This window comes from Dromiciops gliroides, chromosome 3 (genome assembly GCF_019393635.1).
Source record: "Dromiciops gliroides isolate mDroGli1 chromosome 3, mDroGli1.pri, whole genome shotgun sequence".
In the NCBI taxonomy this organism is placed as follows: domain Eukaryota; kingdom Metazoa; phylum Chordata; class Mammalia; order Microbiotheria; family Microbiotheriidae; genus Dromiciops; species Dromiciops gliroides.
The window spans coordinates 597,951,471-597,971,850 of record NC_057863.1 but is presented as its reverse complement, the minus strand read 5'-3'; the positions used below and the strand labels follow the sequence as shown (position 1 = coordinate 597,971,850).

The 20,380-nt window shown below is 48.2% G+C and overlaps 1 protein-coding gene across 1 annotated transcript; it reads left to right on the top strand.

Moving 5' to 3' along the window:
- Nucleotides 1-206: 206 nt before the first annotated feature.
- On the top strand, nucleotides 207-11,744 carry EDN2 (endothelin 2). The gene is made up of 5 exons (XM_043998419.1): nucleotides 207-326; nucleotides 2,224-2,371; nucleotides 5,612-5,734; nucleotides 8,147-8,251; nucleotides 10,862-11,744. The coding sequence occupies exons 1-5, from the start codon at nucleotides 263-265 to the stop codon at nucleotides 10,956-10,958; spliced, it is 537 nt and encodes a 178-aa protein (XP_043854354.1). The 5' UTR covers nucleotides 207-262; the 3' UTR covers nucleotides 10,959-11,744.
- The last annotated feature ends 8,636 nt before the right edge of the window (nucleotides 11,745-20,380 follow it).

Sequence of the window (20,380 nt, the reverse complement as noted above, 5' to 3'; positions counted from 1 at the left end):
GGAATGAGCCCGGTGGGAGGGGAAGGGGGGGGGGGCTGCCCGGACTGGCTCGAGAGCCAGGTTTGCAGGGCGAGCCCCAGCCCACGGCAGGGGCGGGGCGCTCTCCCCGCACGCGCTGCTATAAGAGATCGAGAGGTGCAGCCTGGGCGCTCAGAGCGGGCTCCGGGCTCTGAGAGTGACAGGTGGCTGCCGCCAGCCCAGTCTGCCCGCCGCGCTCTCTCCCTGCAGATAGCCCGCTGCCAGTGACGCTCCTGGGCTCGCCATGGTGACCCCTGCAGCCCGCTGGTGCTCCGTGGTGCTCACCCTGCTCTTCGTCCTGCACCAAGGTGAGATCCGGTTCCCAGCTCCCCTCTCTGCGGGAGGCTGTGGGAGCCTAGCCTGGCGATTCCCGCGGCGCCCCTGCAGCCCTGCGCCCTGCGCCGCCACTGCACCCTTCTGCTTCTCGCCATCCCCGGCTAGCCAGAGATTCTCCCTGACTCCTTGCTCCGTATCTTTCTCTGCGTGTATCTTTGTCTCTGCATGTCTCTCTGTCCAACCATCTGAAGTTCTCTGTTGCCTGTCTATGTATCTGTCTCAGCCCGTGTTTGTCCCTGCATCCGTATGTCTCTGTCTCTGGGTGCCTCACTCTCTCTGCTTGTCTGCGCATCTGCCTGTGTGTGTCTCTGCGCCTGTCTCTCAATGTCTCTGCATCTGTCTCTGCGTGCCTCACTCTGTCTGCCTGTCTGCGCATCTGCCTGTGTGTCTCTTCGCCTGTCTCTCAATGTCTCTGCATCTCTGTCTCACTCTCTCTGCCTGTCTGCATATCTGTCTGTCTCTGAGCCTGTCTCTGCATACCTTACTCTCTCTGCCTGTCTGCGCATCTGCCTGTGTGTGTCTCTTCGCCTGTCTCTTAATGTCTCTGCATCTCTGTCTCACTCTCTCTGCCCGTCTGCATATCTGTCTGTCTCTGAGCCTGTCCTTGTATCTCTGCATACCTTACTCTCTCTGCCTGTCTGTGCATCTGCCTGTGTGTGTCTCTGCATCTGTCTCTGTGTGCCTCACTCTCTCTGCCTGTCTGTGCATCTGCCTGTGTGTGTCCCTGCGCCTGTCTCTCTGTGTCTCTGCATCTGTCCATATGCTTCTACCTGTCTCTGGATGTCTGTACATCTGCCTGTATTCGCTGGTCTCTCCTTTGTGCCTGTGCATCTGTCGGCCTGCCTGTCCCTCCCCCCGTTTGTGCTCCGAGGTCTCGGTGTCTGTCTCCTTCCTCCTCTCTTGCTCGCAGTTTCTATCCCACCTCCACCAGCCACAGTAGCATTTGCGCTAGTTCTTGATCTCCCTTCATGAGATAATCTCATGAGGCTGCACCCCAGCCTTCTACCTGCAGGGACCCCCTTGGGACTTTAGCAGCCTTCGACTTGAGTAGCTGAGGGAATGGGGCCCACCTAGCTTGGCACAAGGTGCCAGGAGTCTGGTGCCTCTTGCACCCTTGTGGCCGATGCACAGACGGGGGTTGGGGAGGGGGAGAACGAAGCCCTGGAGAGAAGCTGGAGCCACCAGTGCTGCAGCACTAAAGTCCTCTAGTTGCATAGAATGGACTGATCCCTGATCCTGGCCAAGGGCTCTTCTGCTTGTTCTGTGTATATGCATGAATGCATGTAAAGATGTGTGCTCACAACTGAGCAGCCAGCAACCCACCTCCCTCCAGGACCCTCATGCATCATCACTGGTGGTGCCTCCTTCCCTGGGGGTCTTTTGCTACCTGTTGCCCATTTCCTGGTCTCCGGTATTGCATGGGTGTTTTTCCCCTTCCACTTAACTAAACTTAATGTTTGGGGCTGTGGCATGAACTTTCTAACTTCCTAGATTATGCAAGGTAGGGCCTTTATAGCCCTGACAGAGCCAGCACATTGCTGGCTGCTACAATAAGACCTGCCAGGCAGGCCGGGATGGCCCTAATCCTCTGCAGGGAGGCTCCAGCCACATTTACATTCCAGGGTTGGCAAAGGGAGGAGCCAACACACCTGACCCATTTCTTCTGGAGAGGCAGCCTCGGTACAGTAGAAACAGAGCTGGACTGACTGGGAGGCAGGTCTTTCTCTTGGCAAATAACGGTGGGCAAGGCATTGCCCCTGCCTAACCTGCACTGCAGCCCTGCAGCCCTGCAGCCCAGGGGGGTGGCAAGCTTTATGGAGCCATAGACGTGCGAACTGCTCTTCTCCAATCTTTGGTTTGTCTGTGCAGGGAAGGGCCATCTGCCTCAGGGATCCGCGCCTGCCGCGGGAGTCCAAAGCAACCACTTGCGCCTCAAGAGATGTTCCTGCAACAGCTGGTCGGACAAGGAGTGTGTCTACTTTTGCCACTTGGACATCATCTGGGTGAACACGCCAGGGTAAGTGGGGGCGCCCCAGCAAGCTGCTGGCTTTTGACTTGATGCTTTCTGAACTTGTGTGAGGGTCCTGGGATGGGGAGGCTGGAAGGAGCCCCAGGGCCCCTGGGGCCCCCTTAGATCAGGGCTTCCTCAGCATTGGCTACCTGGAAGATTATTTTTATTAAAGAAGTAAAGAGGCACAAAGAGTCCTGGAATTCAAAGCCCTGGAAAATACTATGAATAACACCAACTCTCATTTTTCTCACAAAACTCCCGGGAGGTGGATACTGTGAGAAATGTTGTCTCTACCCCCATTTCCACCCTCACCCCCACCCACTCCAATCTATGGGAAAACTGAGGCTCGGAGGGATTCGAATCATGGCTATGCACTCAAAGGACCTGGGTTCCAATGCTGGCTTTGCTACTTACTCCCTGTGTGACCTTGGGCAAACCACTTAACTACTCTGAGCCTCAGTTTCCCCATCTGTAAAATGGAAAGGTTGGACTATATGAGCTCCAAGGTCCCTTCTAGCGCTCAATCTTTGCTCCTATGATCTTCAGTGTCAGAGTTGGGATTCAAACTTCGGTCTCCTGACCCCAAGCTCAGGACTTTTTTTTTTTCTATTTTACCCCACTGAGATAATGATACCAAGAGCCCAGAGACCTGGGATGTAGATATGTTACTTGCTTGAAGTTTTGACCTTGGGCAAGTCAATTACCTTCCCTGGGCCACAGTTTATCCATCTGTAAATAATTCTACTTAATATTAATTAATATGACTAATCATGTCATATTACTAACAATAGCTAGCATATATACATATATATTGATATATCACTTTGAGGGGCACAAAGCACTGAACATATATTATCTCATTTGATCCTCACAACAATCCTGCAATGTAGGCACAATTATCCCCATTTTACAGTTGAGTAAACTGAGGCAGACAGTTTAAGTGACTTGCCTAAGGTCACACAGCTAGTAAGTGTCTGAGGCTGGATTTGAACTCAGGTATTCACAGTGCTATCTAAATAAATAAGAAGAACTCTGAGTCTCACACCTGTTGAGACAGGCTAGGATTCTTAGTGGCTCTCTTCATATCTGCAAAAGGCAGTCTGCTATCTGACCAAGAAGCTCTTAGCTCCCATATAGATGAATATTGAATCTCAGTCAAAACCCTTTTCCCCCTTGAGGGTGTCCTTGCCAGTCTCTGCTTGCTATCTAAGTGATTTTTGGCTACATCGAATGCCAGATTTGTGGCTGGAAAGGGCCGGGCCAAATTTTGTGGGTCTGCGGGCTGTGAGAATGTGGTTGCTGCTCGACTACCCTAAGCCAGCCTTAACCTGCTTTGGCTTTTCATTATCCCATGGGCCATGGAATTCACTCGCATGTACACAGACACACACAGACACACACAGACACACACAGACACACAGACACACACACACACACACACACACACACACACCCCATCTTGCTAGGCCTAAATGTGGTGACTGCCTCCCAGCACAGATGGGCCCAGCCCTCGCTGTGAGAAAACCAGCCCAGTTCACTGCCCCCTTCTCCGCCCACACCCAGCTCCCTGCCAGCCCAGCCTGGGTGACCTTGCTGGCCCACATGACTGTTGTTGTCTCTGCCCTCACAGACCAAACAGAGGCCCAGCACCCTGGGTGTGGGCTCACCTGGTTGCCAGGGGTTCCCTGTTTGCCAGGGCGAGGGCTGAGAGAGAAGCACGCCAGGGAACTTGGCTGCCTTCTTTCCGGCAGTAAGGAGAAGGCAGAGCCCTGTCCGTGAGCCAGCATGCCCACCACCAGAGGTCGGGTTGTGGGAGAGGGTTGGCCTGGGGTTGCTCAATCACTGTCATCGTAATTAATCAATTCTTGATTGATCAGTGATTCTTTGAGTAATTACTTCACCTACCCCCCTGCCCATGATAAGGTTCCCCTAGGAGCCCTGAATGACAAGAAGGCACAGACTGGCAAGCCAATGTAGGCAAACAGCCCCTGACCCCTGACCTGAGCCCTGCCGGGGAAGGTGGCCACCCAAGAGTTAGAGAATCCCCTCAAACTTGGCCTGGGGCAGTGGCTGGGGCCCAGCTCAAGAATGCTTGGAAGCACTCTTAGAAATAGACCTGGGTTTGGGGCAGCTAGGTTGTGCAGTGGATAAACCATTGACCCTGGATTCAGGAGGACCTGAGTTCAAATCCAGCCTCAGACACTTGACACTTACCAGCTATGTGACCCTGGGCAAGTCACTTAACCCTCATTGCCCTGCAAAAACAAAACAACAAAAAAAGAAATAGAACTGGGTTCAAATTCATCTTGAATACTTCCTACTGGACAAGTTTCTTAATCTCTCTGGGCCTCAGTTTCCACATTTGTAAAATGAGGGGATTGGATGAGATGAATCTCTAAAGTCCCTTTCGACTCTAAACCCAGGATCCAGCCTGCCTCTCCCCACCACACTGATGAGAACACTGAGGCCTAGGAGAGTCGTGAGGCTCATTAATCATCATGCAGCTAGTCAGGGTCAGAGCCAGTAGTTGAGAGTCCAAGATCCCAGGGCCATGGATCTTTGCCACTGGAATGTGGAACTGGAGAGGACTTCAAAGTTCATCTTGGGGGCAGCTAGGTGGCACAGTGGATAGAGCACTGGCCCTGGAGTCAGGACCTGAGTTCAAATCTGACCTCAGACACATAACACTTACTAGCTGTGTTACCTTGGGCAAGTCACTTAACCCCAATTGCCTCACCAAAAAAGAAAAAAAGTTCATCTTGTCTGGTCCTCTCATTTTTCAGAGTAGGAAACTGAGTCCAGGGGATGTGAATGTGAGTTTTGTGACTTTGGACAAGTCATCTAAACCCTTTGGGCCTCAGTTTCTCCATTTGCAAAATAAGGAGGTTTGGCTATTATGACCCTATGACCCCCAGGTCATGCAGTTGTCCAGTGTAGAATTTGAACTCTTATCTCCTTCTTCCTGAGCCCAGGTCTTTCCCGCAATAGCCTTGGGCCCTCTCTGTTCCCCCCAGAGAGAAGGAAGCCTGAGGTAGGAGGCATATAGCTTGTGAGGCATGGATGCTCTCTGTACCACTCTATTCCGAGCTGTAGGCTTCCCCCTTTCTCCTGGCTCCGCTGGTGGCAGCCACCTAAGGGCTCTTTGTCAAATCCCTTTGCTCACAGAGCCCTGGCTCACTGGATTCTCTCCTGGTCTCTCCCTCCCTCCCATCCTCTCTTCCTTTCCCCTTCTCCCCGTGCTAACAGACAGACCACTCCTTATGGCCTGGGAAATCCGCCAAGGCGCCGCCGCCGAGCCCTGAGCAGGTGTGAGTGTGCCAGCTCCAGAGACCGCATCTGTGCCACCTTCTGTCACCTTCCCCAACCAAGGTGAGGGCCTGCTGCAGGCAGGAGAAAACAGCGGGGAGCTCGAGAGGGGAGATTCACCCCTGGACCCCAAAGTTGAGGGCAGGGCTGGACTCCGGAGGCTGAGGAAGGGGAATCGCTTGGGACCTAGAGCAGAGGCCCTCTTCTGTACTCAAAAGGAGGATCTTCTGTATCGGGCAGCCAGGAGCGGCCTTCTCCTCTGGGGACTGGCCTCCTAGAAGCTGCAGAGTTAATACCCTATTCTGGAAGTAGGGAGCTCAGGCTGAGTGTCAGCCTCAGCACTGGGCAGGCTACCCCAGGGGGAGGCTAGGACCCAGTTTCTTCAGCTCTGACTTAGAAAGTAGAAACTGGGGGAATGGAATTGGAGAGTATATCTTTTTTTTTTTTTTTTGTGAGGCAACTGGGACCAACTGACTTGCCCAGAGTCACATAGCCAATAATTGTTAAGTGCCTGAGACTGGATCTGAACTCAGGCCCTCCTGAATCCAGGGCTGGTGCTCTATCTACTGCACCACCTAGCTGCCCCGAGAGTATATCAATACTCATCTAATGAGTGGCCTGTGACTCAGTGGCAAGAGCGGAAACCAAGAGTCCTGGATTCCCATCCCAGATCCTCCACTTAGCTGAGTGACTGACGGTGGATAAATCACCTAATCTCTCTGAGTGTCAGTTTCCTTTTCTGTCAAATGAAACTAATAAGCCCAGTCCTGTCTGTCTCACAAAGATGCTGGGAGGGGGCAGCTAGATGGTGCAGTAGATAGAGCACTGGCCCTGGAGCCAGGAGGTCCTGAGTTCAAATCCGGCCTTAGACACTTAACACTTACTAGCTGTGTGACCCTAGGCAAGTCATTTAACCCCAATTGCCTCACAAAACTCCCCAAAAACAAAAACAAAACAAAGATGCTGGGAGGAGAAGGATGCCAATGATGATGATTAATGATAATAATAAGAAGAACAATAATAGCAACAACAACAATAATAATGGCAGCTAGGTGATCCAATAGAGAGAGGACTGGGTCTGGAGACAGGAAGACCCGGGTTCAAATTCATCCTCAGACATTTACTAGCTGTGTGACCCCTGGGAAAGTCACTTAACTTCTGTGTACCTCAGTTTCCTCAACTGTAAAATGAGGATAATAACCCCTACCTCCCAGGTAGGATCAAATGAGATAATAATCGTAAAGTACTTAACATAGTGTCAGGCACATAGCAAGTGCTATATAAATGTTAGCTATAGTTATTATTACTATGATTATAACATCTATAGAGTGCTCTAAGGCCTGCAAAGCACTTTACAAATATTCTCATTTGATCCTCACAGTAGCCCTGAGAGGTAGGTGCTATCACTACCCCAATTTTACAGATGAGGAAACTGAGGCCCAGAGAGTGATTGCCTAGGGTCACATTGCATGTCTGAGGCAGGATTTGAACTTAGGTCTTCTTTATTCTAACACTCTCTCCACTGTGTGTGAGGGCTAGAAAAATCCTCTTTTACTCAAACAAATGGGAGGGTCCATGGGATCTCCGAAATATTGGCTTTATCTGCCTCCTCCAGGAAGACCTCAGGAACCTATGGAGGGAAAGGTAGAGTTGAGGAACAAGGAGCTTAGGACATAAATGGACTCTCCTGGAGAGTCCTGGGTCAGGAGTCAGGAGGCTTTCCTTCACGCTGGCCCCTAGCTCTCTCAGTCACAAGCTCTTCTGAGGCTTTATGTGCCTCACTGAAACTCGGGGCCTGTTTCCTCGTCTGTAAAATAAGAGAAAGTCAAGTCAATTTAAATTGATGAACGTTTAAAATACATCTACCACGTCGGTGGGCTGATTGATGGTGGAGCAAACCCTCCCTGGGGATTACTTCATCCACCTAATTATGTTTCTGACCTTTACAATTACAATTACAAGTACAGAGTACGAGTCACAGGGTCAGAAATTTAAAGCAGGAAGGGATCTTAGAACTATCTCTCTCTAGCCCAACCTACCCAATTTACAGATGAGGAAATCAAGGCCCAGAGAGGTGAAGTGAATTTGAAGTCACTCCTGCCACTACTCTTTCTCTCCTGGAGAGAATAAATAAACAGATCAGCTGGCCCAGGTGAGGCAGCCCTTGTTGGAGACTGCCTTTGTAGACAGATTATGGGAAGGATAAGGAGTGACCTTCCTTATTTTAGAAACAGAAAACAGATTCCTGATTCCTGGTAACTCAGGATTTCTTCCTTCTCCCTCCTGTCCCACCCCTCCCACTTCCTAGTGAATATACACACACCTGGGAGGGTTCTCAGGTGCAGGGAAAGGTTCACGTGCACTGGGGAGCTGAGGGCCAGGGCCAGGGCTGCCCTGAGTAGTTACCCTGGTGAGTCAGGCTTGATGCCAGGTGTCCATAGGGCCGACCACTCACAAAGACCCTCCTTACTTCAGGTACCCGACTAAGCCAAAGATGCCCTCCCACAGCGAGCCTTCAGCAACCTCTCCTCTCCAGAACACAAGGGTGGATGCTGGCAGTCGGCTCCTAAGGGCACTAAGGTGAGTTGTGATGGCCACTGCTTGGCTCAGTGATGGCCACACCATCTTCATCCCCATGAGTTCAGATCTGACTACTGAGTTTTTGGAAAGGTCACTGCTGAGCCTCCAGGTGTCCAGAGAAGGCAGACCCAGAGATTAGCTCATGAGGGGATTGAATGAAGGAACCAGGAGTGTTGAGCATGAAGAAGAGAAGACTTAGAGAAGCTGTGAAAATTGTCTTCTAGCATTAGATGAGCTCTGTTATGGAATAATAATAATAATAGCATTTATATAGCACTTTAAAGTTTGCAAAGTGCTTTCAAAATATACTCTTATTTTATCCTCACAGCAGCCCTGGGAGGAAAGGACTATTATTATCCCCATTTTATAGATGAGCAAACCAAGGCTGAGAGCAATTAAGTGATTTGCCAAGGGTCATTTAAATAACAATATTAAATACTAACACAGTTATTTAAATTTCTGAGGCTGGGTTTGAACTAACTAACTCTAGGTCTAGTGCTCTACCCCCAAAGCTTCTTAAACTGTGAGTCTTGACCCCATATATGGGGTCACATAACTGAATGTGGAGAGGGGGTGGCAGAAACTAGCAACAGTAAAAGGTTATGTCTACCTATTTTATATATACCTATATACCTGGGGTCGTGTAAGAATTTCTTGGGTGGGACAGCTAGGTGGCACAGTGGATAAAGCACCAACCTTCAGGAGGATCTGAGTTCAAATCCAGTCTCAGACACTTGACACTTACTGGCTGTGTGACCCTGAGAAAGTAATTTAATCCTCATTGCCCTGCCAAAAAAAAGAAAGAATTTCTTGGACGACAAGGGGTCAATAGTGCAAAGAGTTTAAGAAACCCTGCACCAGGTCACCTAGCTAACTTGGAAAGAACTAGGAGCAATGAGAGGCAATCTCCCTTTTAGAGATGGTTTTCCTGCCAACCCCCATTTTTTAGCTACTTCCCCCACAAATTACACACTATGTCTATGCACATATACATACATGTATCCCAGATGTGCATGTGTATGTATACACTTATATGCAATTTTGTGAATATACACACAAATTATATGTATGTAGATATATACATGAATGTGTATAATATTCACATTTTTGTGTACAGGTTATAGGATTCATTAGACAATATGTAAGCACCCTGAAGGAATACACTGACCAGTTTCTTTATATCTCAAGCACCTGTCATAATTCTTAGCACAGTTATACTAGGAGCAACAAATGTTTCAACAAATGCTTTTTCAATTAAATTGAAATAGCAGAGAGGCAGAAACTGGGTCAAAACAACAATTTTTATAAGTCCTAACAATTTGAACTTATCTAAGGCTGAGCTGCCTCAGGAGAGGATGAGCTCCCGATTTCTGGAGGTATTCAAATGGGGTTTGAATGACTACTTGTTGGGAATGTTGTAGAAGGGACTTCCCTTCACATCACACTAGTTGACCTCTGAGATTCTGTGATCCTGTTCAATAACTTGTTATTTTGCCTTGGCTCTCCTGGATCCAGGGTTCCTATCACCCATGGGAAAAAGTCAATTCAATTGCATCGAACAAAGATTTATTAAGTTCCTTGAGGGCAGGGACTGTCCTTTGCCTCTTTTTTGTATCCCCAGTACTTAGCACAGTGCCTGGCACATAGTAGGCACTTAGTAAATGTTTATTGAATTGAATTACCCACTATGAGCTAGGCATCAAGACAGCTGTGGTATATTGGATACTCAGCTGGCCCTGGAGTTAAGAAAAGCATGGTTTGGTCCCATCTCTATCTGATAAATACCACATCTGTGACTCTGGACAGCTCACTGGACCTCTGAGTGCCCCCGGACAACTCTTCAGATCTCTAAATTACAGAGCAACCACTAATCTGGATTGGTAGTGTAACTTTCCTCACCACAGGGATCCCTACACCAATGAAATGAGGCATGCAGTCCAAAAAGAAAAAAAAAAAACCACAACTCTAGGCACTGGGGATACAAAAAAGGAAGGAAGGGGGGAGGGAGGGAGGGAGAGAGAGAGAGAGAGAGAAAGAGAGAGAGAGAGAGAGAGAGAGAGAGAGAGAGAGAGAGAGAGAGAGAGAGAGAGAGAGAGAAGGAGGGGGGAGGGAGGGAAGGAAGAAAGGAAGGAAGGAAGGAAGGAAGGAAGGAAGGAAGGAAGGAAGGAAGGAAGGAAGGAAGGAAGGAAGGAAGGAAGGAAGGAAGGAAGGAAGGAAAAGAAAGAAATAGTCTTTGCCCTGAAGGAGTTTCCATTCTTCAATCCAAATTCCTAAATTTTTGGCATTCAAGGCCCTCCATCATATGCCCCCAAACAGCTTATCCCCATCTTGTTCCCCTTCATTAATGGGAAGAAGACCTACCTCAAGTCCCGGCTCAGGTTCACATAGTTAGGAAATGTCCAGGCCCCAGCTCAAACCTAATACTCCAGTTGTGACATTTAGCTATACGACCTTGGGTTACTTCTAACAACCTCTTGGGAAGAAAGGATTCAGACCTCACTGCCCTTACAGGCTGGGCCTTTTCCCAGAGTCCAGTTCAAGATGTTCTGCTTGTACTGTTTCCAAGGCCTGGGTGTCCAAGTTTCTAAGTCAGCTCCTCTCTGTTCATAGGGACATTGCCAAATCCCGGGCCCACTTGACCAGGTGGCAGAACACATCTCCTGGAGGCTCCAGACCCAATCTGCTGTCTCAGAGGAGGAAGAGATAAAAACAGAAGAGAACCACATTGGCCTGAAGAACCCCAGACTCCCAAGGGCTTCCAAGCCTCTGGCCCAGTTAGATACACATAGGAAGGAAGTTGGAGAAGCAGCGTGTGGGCAGCTGAGAGAACAGAGCCAGCCATCAAGGGTGGAGATGGTACTGGATGCTGGACACCCTGGCTCCCCACCTCCAACATGCTGCTGCTGCTGCTGCTGCTGGGACCAGCAGGGTCTCATGAGGACCCTACAACATCTCACTCCTCCTGGGCAATGCTTAGAGGGTCCAGGGTAGATTGTGCCAACTCATGGGGTCCACTTAGACACTGACCTGGAACCCCAAAGTCAGCCCACCCCAGGCCCAGCCTGCAACAGGAAGGCCTACCCTGGAGTGCTGTTTCTCCTCCTTGCTCTTCTTCCAACGTTGCTCATCACCCAGGACGCTTTTCTGCCATGTTCCTTCTCCAGCCCTTTCAGGGGACCATGTGATATAGTGGAAAAAGCACTAATGTGGAGTCAGACGACCCTGGGTTTGAATCCTGCCTCTGTTGCCTGCCGTGTGACTTTGGGGCAAGTCATCTTCCCTCCATGGGCTCCCGTTTCTTCTTTGGAAACATCGATGGGGGAGGGGGGTTGGACCAGATAACTACTAAGGTCGCTTTCAGCCCCAAATCTTCTATCCTATAAAGTCCCTACTGTGTCCAAGGCCTTCTGTGCCAGGCTGCACAGTGGGAGACACAGTGTGTGAGACTGACCAGCAGGAGTGTACTGGCCTCTCTGGTCTAGTGTGTGTGTGTGTGTGTGTGTGTGTGTAAGAGAGAGAGAGAGAGAGAGAGAGAGAGAGAGAGAGAGAGAGAGAGAGAGAGAGAGAGAGAGAGAGAGAGAGAGAGAGAGAGAGAGAGAGAGAGAGAGAGAGAACATCACATCTCAGATGCTGAGTGAAACTACCAAATCAGGGAGATAACTGTAGCCTCAGGCCAGGGTGTGCCTACCCTTCACCAGCAGCAGTCACAGCTGCCCATCTGAGGCCCACTTCACTCTTCAGTAGGGGCAGCTGGTCTCAGCACAGACTGAGCAGGAAGCCCCTGGAGCCCACATTTCATTCACTCCATCTGGAGGCTGACCATGGGAAATACTGGGTACCAAAGTCACCTCTCCTGCCCTCCCTCCCCCCAAAGCCAGAAGGCCTTGCCTGTCCAGGCTCAAGACCATCTGTCATCCATCCATCTCCCTATTTGGCAGCTTTGCACAACTCTGTCCCTGTTTCATCCTCCAAGACACTGTTACCTTTCCCTTAAATGAAACCAAAGACTGGCATGAAGTAAAAAGTGCCTTATCTCCCTCTGCCTGTATATAAATTATTTGTTACAGCACTATGATCATTCCAAATATTTATTTTTTTGTAAATGACTGGATTGTTTACATGAAAACTCTGTTTGTAATAAATGGAAAAATACCTTCCTGGCTTTTCTTGAGGTGAAGAGAGTGAGAGGGGGGAAGTGGGGTGGTGAAGAAAGGACCTTCCCTGGGTTACATTCGGCAAACATTTACTGGGGGCCTGCAGTGGACAGGCTTCTGCCTATGCTTGGGCTCAGGATGGGGGAGGAGGGAGCTGTCCCTGGGAGCTTAAAATCAGGGATGAGGGGGAAAATGACTAGGAACCCCTCCCTGCTCTCAGGTAAAAACCACTGGGGGTGGGGGTATGGCCCACCATCCAGAGGGCTGCTGCCACAGGAGCAGCACAGAACAGATGTAACTGCAGTTGTGCCAGGAGAGGATGGATTGTGGTCAAGAGGCCCATGGGGATGAGGGGAGGTAGGTCCCCAGGAGCTGGGTACAACTCTGAACTGTAGGAAAGGGCTAGGTGGGAGGGAGCGAGGTCACACTCTGAGGCACAGGCTAGTGGAGATCTTTGAGCTGCTAATCTTGGCAGTAGTGGTCTTGGGAACTCCAGGAGAAGAAGGATGTGTGTGTCCTCAATTTGTCAGTGCCTTAGGACAAAGCCCTGCTGTCACCTTCCTAGTTACAATTCTGATAGAGGATGAGACCAGGACATGCCTCAAAGCAAGATGAGATGGTATATGAAGGGGAAGTACGTGAGACTATGATATGATAGAAACCCAGGGTGATCCATATCGATTTGGATCTAGAGCTAGGAAACTTCAGGATCCCTCTAGTCTAGCTCCTCACCTCATTCCGGAGACAAGGAAACTGAGGCTGAGAGTTTAGGAACTTGCCAAAGCTCCCAAGGCAGTACCCAGTGCCCGGGACTGCAGATCAGAATTCTATCCATCCAGGCTCTGTCATCCACTAACTTCAAAATAACCTTAGACAAGCACCTTCCCCTGTCTGGGCCTCAGTTTCCTTTTATGAAAAATAAGGGGTTTGGATGAGAAGACCTCTGAGGTTCCTTCTTTCAGTCTATGAGAGGTACAAACAAAAGCATGTTTTGCGAAGGGGAGGCATCCCGGCAGACTGACAGCCCGGGGCAGTAGACATACACATATCTATACAGCATTTTCAAGTTTACAAAGTATCTGTGCAAGTTCTCTTACCTGGGAATCAAAAGACTTGGGCTTCAGTCCCAGCTTCATCACCAATTTGCTGTGTGACCTTAAGCAAATCGCTTCTGGAGCCTCAGTTTTCATCACATGGAAAACAAGGATTCTCCTTCCCTCTCCCTGCTCCGCTGGCATGCAATATTGAGTAACTCAGGGATCAGAGTCACAATGTCACAACATGCTTGATTTCTACCTGAGGGTATGTTCCCCCCCTCCCGCCCCCTGCATGGGGCCCTGCAAAAGCTAAACCCAGGTGCAAGGTACTCTATGGGTCTGCATCCACTCAAAAACAATCATTGCTCAGGAGCCCCCACTGAGTGTTTGCTTTTACTAGTCAGGCAGAGGACACAATTACTTCAAAGCAAAGACTTTTAATGAAATAGCCTAGTTAGAAAAGTAGCAATAGAACTTCCAAAGGGAAAATCAACATATCTAGGGAGCACATACAAAAGATCATGCCTGTAACAAACTTACATGGATAGGGTAGACCGATAGGAAACATGTTACCCGGATGCATGTGTGGAGGGACAACTCGTGCCTCTAATGTAGCCAGCATCTTTTATTAATGTCTGGTGAGGTCCTACTGGACCTGCTTCCTCTGAGAGGGGGATGGAGGGGACAGGGAAGAGAATAAGCATTCATATATCATCTATAATGTGCCAGGCACTGTGCTAAGTGCTTTCCAAATATTATCCCATTTAATCTTCACGACAACCCTATGTTGTTGTGCTGATATTACAGTTGAGAAAATTGAGGAAAACAGAGGTTAAGTGACTTGCCCAGGGTCACACAGTCAGTAAATGGTGTGTAGTCTCTGCTAGGAAGTCCTCTCCTGACTTTCATGCTTGGGTTGCGGAATTTCTTTTTGCTAACCAGATTCTGGGCTTCAATTAGAATCCTCATCAGAGGGGCTACTTCTTCCCCAAAGAAGATCTTCCAACTCTAATTTAACCTAGATCACAGAGGCTTAAACTTTAGCTCTTTTGGTGAAGGAGAGAAGCCCTTCACATACCCAGGCAGCAGACTTGGGAAAACCCTTCAGCTGTGTTTCTTCCAAGACAAGAAATCTGTCAGTCCCTAGAGGCTTAGCTCTGTGAGGCTTTTCTCTCTGAAAGAAACGTCTTCACCTCTAAGACTCCATTTTTTTGGACTACAGAAGGAGCAGCTAGCCAATCATTTACTCTAACTCTGAACCAACTTCTTCTCATCAGGAGCAATGTCTCTCTGTTCCGAGCCTTCAGCTGATCTAGCATTAGAAAGTCTTTCACTCCCAATTTTTGCCAATCTCTACCCTTTTGAGATCATTTTTAGGGATTGAATTTTTTTTTTGTGGGGCAATGGGAGTTAAGTGACTTGCCCAGGGTCACACAGCTAGTAAGTGTCAAGTGTCTGAGGCTGGATTTGAACTCAGGTACTCCTGAATCCAGGGCCAGTGCTTTATCCACTGCACCACCTAGCCGCCCCAGGGATTGACTTTTGACAAACTAGCCAAGGTCTCTCTGTGTCTGAATCCCCTTGGTTTTTGTTTTTTTGTTTTTTCAACTTTCTAGGATTCTTTGGGTCTCCCATCCAAATGAAAGGGAGAAAGGGAGGCAAAAACAAACAAACAAACAAACAAAAACAAGCCAAAACAAGTAGATGGAGACAGAGCTCTAAACCTTCATCCTTTGCCCCAAAACCTTGGTGGCACCTAGCTCCCTACCCCCAGGCTTAGAACTACCCTGTATTTACACTTATACTCTCAAATGTAACTACATCACATTTATATTTATTACAATTCTCATAGAGATGGCATAATATTATTTTCAAGTTGGGGAAAATGAGGCTCAGAGAGCTAAAGGTATTTGTTCTCATTCACAAAGCTAGCAAATGTCAGGGCCCTGATTCAAACCTGGTACTCCTAACTCTAAATCCTAGTCTCTTTGCACTGGACCACTGAAGCCCTGTGACCACTGAAGGGCAGATTCACATATGAAATTCAGAGAGTCTGAGTCCTGGCCTTGTGACTAATTCCCTATGTTATTTTGGGCAAACCTTTTCTTATTTCAGGGCCTCAGTTTTCTCCTCCACAAAATGGGGGGAAGGATTCAATTAAGTGATCAATCCATCAGTCAATCAGCACTTATTAAGTGCCTAGTGTATTCCAGACAGACACTAGGCTCTCTAAGGTTCTCTGAGGTTGATCTTGGAGATTCCTTCCAGTAACATACCATGGTTGAAGGAAAGGACATTAAATTAATATTAAATCAGCAAATTGTCAAGCAGCTTGTAGACCCTGGAGCTACAAAGGCAAGATGAAAAACAGTCCCTGCTCTCAAAGACTTTACATTACACCCAGCAGAAAAATATGTATCCCAGCAAGTAAATACAAAGTCATTTTATGGAAAAGAACTAATAATTAGGGAGCATCAGGAAAAGTCCTCATGGAGGAAGAAATGAGTGAGTGAACTAGTGAACACATGAATGAATGAATGAATGAATGAATAAATGAATGAATAAAAGAACATTCAAGTGTTTATTACATGCCAAGTCCTAGGTAGCACCTAGGCTGGGTTTTGAAGGAAGCTAAGGATTCTGGGATTTGGACGGGATGAAGGAGTGTATCACAGGGACAGGGAAATACTGATAGAAGAGTGTGGAGGAGGAAACTGGAATGCCATGTTTAAAGAAAAGCTAGTAGACTAAATTGAAAGTACTGGAAAGTATGTGTAGAGAACACTATTATTAAATAAGATAGGTGGGAGTCAGATTGTAGAAAGTCTCCAATAATACACAAGCAAACAAACAAACAAATGAATGAATAAACAAACAAACAAATAAATGGATGGATGAATGAACAAATAAATAAATAATCAAATAAATATTTAAATTTATAAATGAATATATATGTATATTTAATCACTCAGATACTGTGGGGCAGGTGTGGGTTCAGTTTCAGATGTAGGGTATAGACAGCAAGGGCTCTGGGTGTTCCCAGAAGGGAGAGGTCCCTGAGCTCTGCAGGATGGGATAATACTTGAGCTGAGACTTAAGAGGATGTGGAGAAGAGGTGTCAAGAACATGGACATGGAAGGGACTTCTAAGTAGGCATATCTGCAAGAGCCAGTGTGTGTCCTGGGGCCTAGGAGGAGGCCTAGTCAGAAAAAAGAGTCCAGAGAAGGGAAGAATGGGAGATGAAGCTCAATGGATTGGTTAGAGCACGTGTAGGAGGGCCCTGAATGCCATCCTTCCTGTTTCTGTATTAAAGACTCGAGCCAAGCTGCGCTCTCCTGACCAGGACCCACTTCCTAGAAGACAATAGGAACATTCAATGACTCGTGGAATATCAGTGCAAGAAGGTACCTTAGAAGTCGCCACCAGCATCACCACCACCACCATCATCACAACGCTAGCACTCACTATGTGCCAGGCACTGTGCTAAGCATTTTACAGTGATTTCATTTGATCCTCACAACAACTCCGGGAGGTAGGTGCTATTATTCCCTTTATTTTACAGTTGAGGGAACTGAGGTTAAGTGTCTTTCCCAGGATCACACAGCCAGTAAATTTTCTGAGGCCAAATCTGAACTCAGGTCTTCCTGACTGCCAAGTCCAAGCACTCTATCTAGCTCCATTTGGCTGTTTGTCTTCATTCATTAACATAAGGAGGAAACTGAGGCAGAGAAAAGGGAAAGTCCAATAGATGAGCTAGGCCTTGAACCCAGGACTCCTGATTCCAAATTGCACACGTGTGTGTGTGTGTGTGTGTGTGTGTGTGTGTGTGTGTGTGTGTGTGTTTGCCTTGCCTCTTATGATGGAATCCTGACTGATTTGGGAAGATGGTTCTATAAACCAGGCTGAATTTCAATGGCGATGAGTACTGGGGGCCCTACTCAGGTGACCGAGGACCCAAGGATCCAAGGACAAGGTGCTAGAAGGCTGACTAGGAACAGTAGGGGGCACTAAAGTATAGCAGGAGTCCTAGTCTTGGCATCAGGATTCAAATCCTCTGACACTTGCTAGCTATGCGACCATCTACAAGTCATCGAATCCCTCTGTGGCTCAGTTTCCTCATGTGCACAATGGGACTAATAATGCTGACTGTGCCTACCTCCCAGGGTTGTTGTGAAACACAAACGAGATAATGAGCTAATAAAAAGCCTTTTGCCAAGTCTAAAGGACCATATAAATGCTGGTTATCACTACTAGAGAACAAGACTTGGGGTCCTAGTTGACCACATGTGGTCTGTGAGTCAGCGATGTGGTTCCCTGCGGGGGGGAAAGCCCACATGCTTCTGGGATGAAGTAAGAGGTGCTATCCCTCATGTCCTCTATGAGTCAGCCCTTAATAGTCTTTTGGTCACTCACTGAGCTCTGGAAAGGACTCTGAGGAGCTGGGGCGGCTCCAGAGAGGATGAACAGGAATGATTAAAGGGATTGAAAATGGGTCTTGGGAGGAAAGCATAAGAGAACCCTCAGGTTGTTTTGCCTGGAGAGGAGGTGGTGGTGGTGGATGGGTGACTCACTGTCTTCCAGCCTCTCAGTTACTCCCATCATTTGGAAGCCAGTCAGTCCTCAAGCTCATCCAGGGGCCCCCCAGGTGTTCGAGGGCCTGAGGAAGGAGCCCACCAGCTGAGGTTCTCCTTTAGGAGGAGGCTGAGCTCTTGATCCCCCATGGGAAGCCAAAAAGAAAGGGACCTGGGTTTTAATTAAAGGTGGTACCAAAAAGCCTTTTCTAGGCAAGCATACCTGAATAGTCCCCTAAGGATCTCCCCTCCTAAAGAAAAGTAATGTGCTATAGTCGGTCAACAAACACTTGTTTAATTATTAATTTTTTTTCATTACCATGATATGATATACATAGTTATACATATGAAGTCATGCAAAACATATTTCCACATTAGCCATGTCGTGAGAAAAAAAAAAGCAAGAAAAATTAAGAAAGTGAAAACACTTTGCTTCCATCCACTCTCAGAGTTGATCAGCTCTGTCTCCGGAGATGGGGAGCATTTTTCATGAGGAGTCCTTGGGAACGATGTCAGACCACCCAACAACCATTTATTCAGTACTTACTATGCGCCAGGCACTGTCCTCAGTACTTGAGATACAAAGAGAGTTAAAAAAACAAACAACAACAACAACAAAAAACCACAACCCACCACGATCCCCGCTCTCAACCAAGCCACATTCCAGTGGGGGAGACAACTTGCAATATATCTGTGCCTGTAAAATACATACAATGGAAATGCAGAGCTGAATTTGGGTGTCAGAAGACCCAGCTCTTCTGCTACGGAGTTGTGATCTCAGCCAAGTTGCCTCCTGTCTGTGGCCCTCGGTTTCCCCATTCTGGATCAATACCTTTTTTTTTCATTGAACCTGTAAAATGCAGAGATTAGACATGATAGTCCCCAAGGTTGCTTCCACCTCTAAATCTTCTGAGTGGGATTGAAGAAAAGAACGGAGCATCCACGCTGGGAGGGGGTCCTTCCCCAAAACTGAGGCTCAGAGAGAGAAAGGGACTTGTTCAAGATCACACAGCTTGTGGGGACAACTAGGTGGTGCAGTGGATAAAGCACCAGCCCTGAATTCAGGAAGACCTGAGTTCAAATCTGACCTCAGACACTTGACACTTACTAGCTGTGTGACCTTGGGCAAGTCACTTAACCCCCATTACCCCCACAAAAACAAACAGATAGATAGATTATAGATAGATAGATTGATAGATAGATGGATGAATTAAAAATGAAAAAAATAATTTTTAAAGAGAAGGAAAGTAGACCTCACTGCTGGGGTCCATCGATTCCCCCAATCCCAGAGCTGAAAGGGTCCTCAGGTAACCTTTAAACCAACCTTGACTTGCTGGAGGAATCAATCCTGTGATGAACCACCCAGCCTCTGACTGAAGAACTCTCCTAAAGATAGAGAGCTCATTACCATAGCGGACAGCTCACTCTTTGGTCAGAGAACTCCAGTCCTTAAGAGATTTTCCCTTTGCTTCCCTTAAAACTGTCCCTCTGTACTTTCCCCTCATTCATCTCCCTCTCCCCATCACTGACATTGCTCCCAGTTCTGCCCCTCTGAGACCAAGCAGGATAAACGAAGTCCTTCCACTTGGCTCCAGAGATTGGATGGCAGTGATCATGGCTCCCCTTCATGCAAATGGCGCCACCAAGATTGGGGCTGGGGAGGATTTAAAGGCTCCCAGGATGCAGACGCCCCTCTGCCCCATCCTCCAGCTGAAAAAGCAGTCCAGAAAGAGCCAATTTCCCATCTAGGCAGAGGGAATCCTGGGAAACAGAAGCCTAACAAGCTTCTCTTGGGAATCTAGGCTGAGCATCCAAAGGGATGAAGACTGGCCAGGGCCATGGGGAACAATGTGGTTCTTCCTAGGGTTGACCCAGGCTAAGTGGGAAGTGGAGGAAGAACTTTGGTGTGCTCCCCTCCCTCCCAACTCCCCTTCAGAGCCTTGTTCTTTCCTCCTGGACCACCATGCCCTTCTTGGGTCCCTGCTATGCCCACTCCTTCTCGCTTCCTCCCTGTGCTCTTTACCTCCACATCCTTGTGTCAGTCCTGGGTTGAAGGGGCCTTAGAACATGGAATGTCAGAGCCGGGAGGGCCCTTAGAACACAGGATGTCAGAGCTGGCTGAGATACTAGAGCACAGAACATCAGAACTGAGAGGGCCCTTAGAACACAGGATGTCACAGCTAGAGGACCCTTAGAACACAGGTTGTCACAGCTAGAGGACCCTTAGAACACAGGTTGTCAGAGCTGGGAGGGGCCTTGGGATCTAAAATATTAGAGCCTCTGTTTTAAAAGGAGGAAACAGTCTCGGAAAGATCAAGCGACTTGGTCTCCAAGGTACCCAGTAGCAGATTCAAGATGAACCCGAGT

Excerpts from the sequence above, each read along its gene's own strand:
- EDN2 (XM_043998419.1), top strand. The coding sequence starts at position 263 with ATGGTGACCCCTGCAGCCCGCTGGTGCTCCGTGGTGCTCACCCTGCTC. Across the intron at positions 2,372-5,611 it reads ATCTGGGTGAACACGCCAGG|ACAGACCACTCCTTATGGCC; the intron begins GTAAGTGGGGGC and ends CCGTGCTAACAG. Across the intron at positions 5,735-8,146 it reads TGTCACCTTCCCCAACCAAG|GTACCCGACTAAGCCAAAGA; the intron begins GTGAGGGCCTGC and ends TCCTTACTTCAG.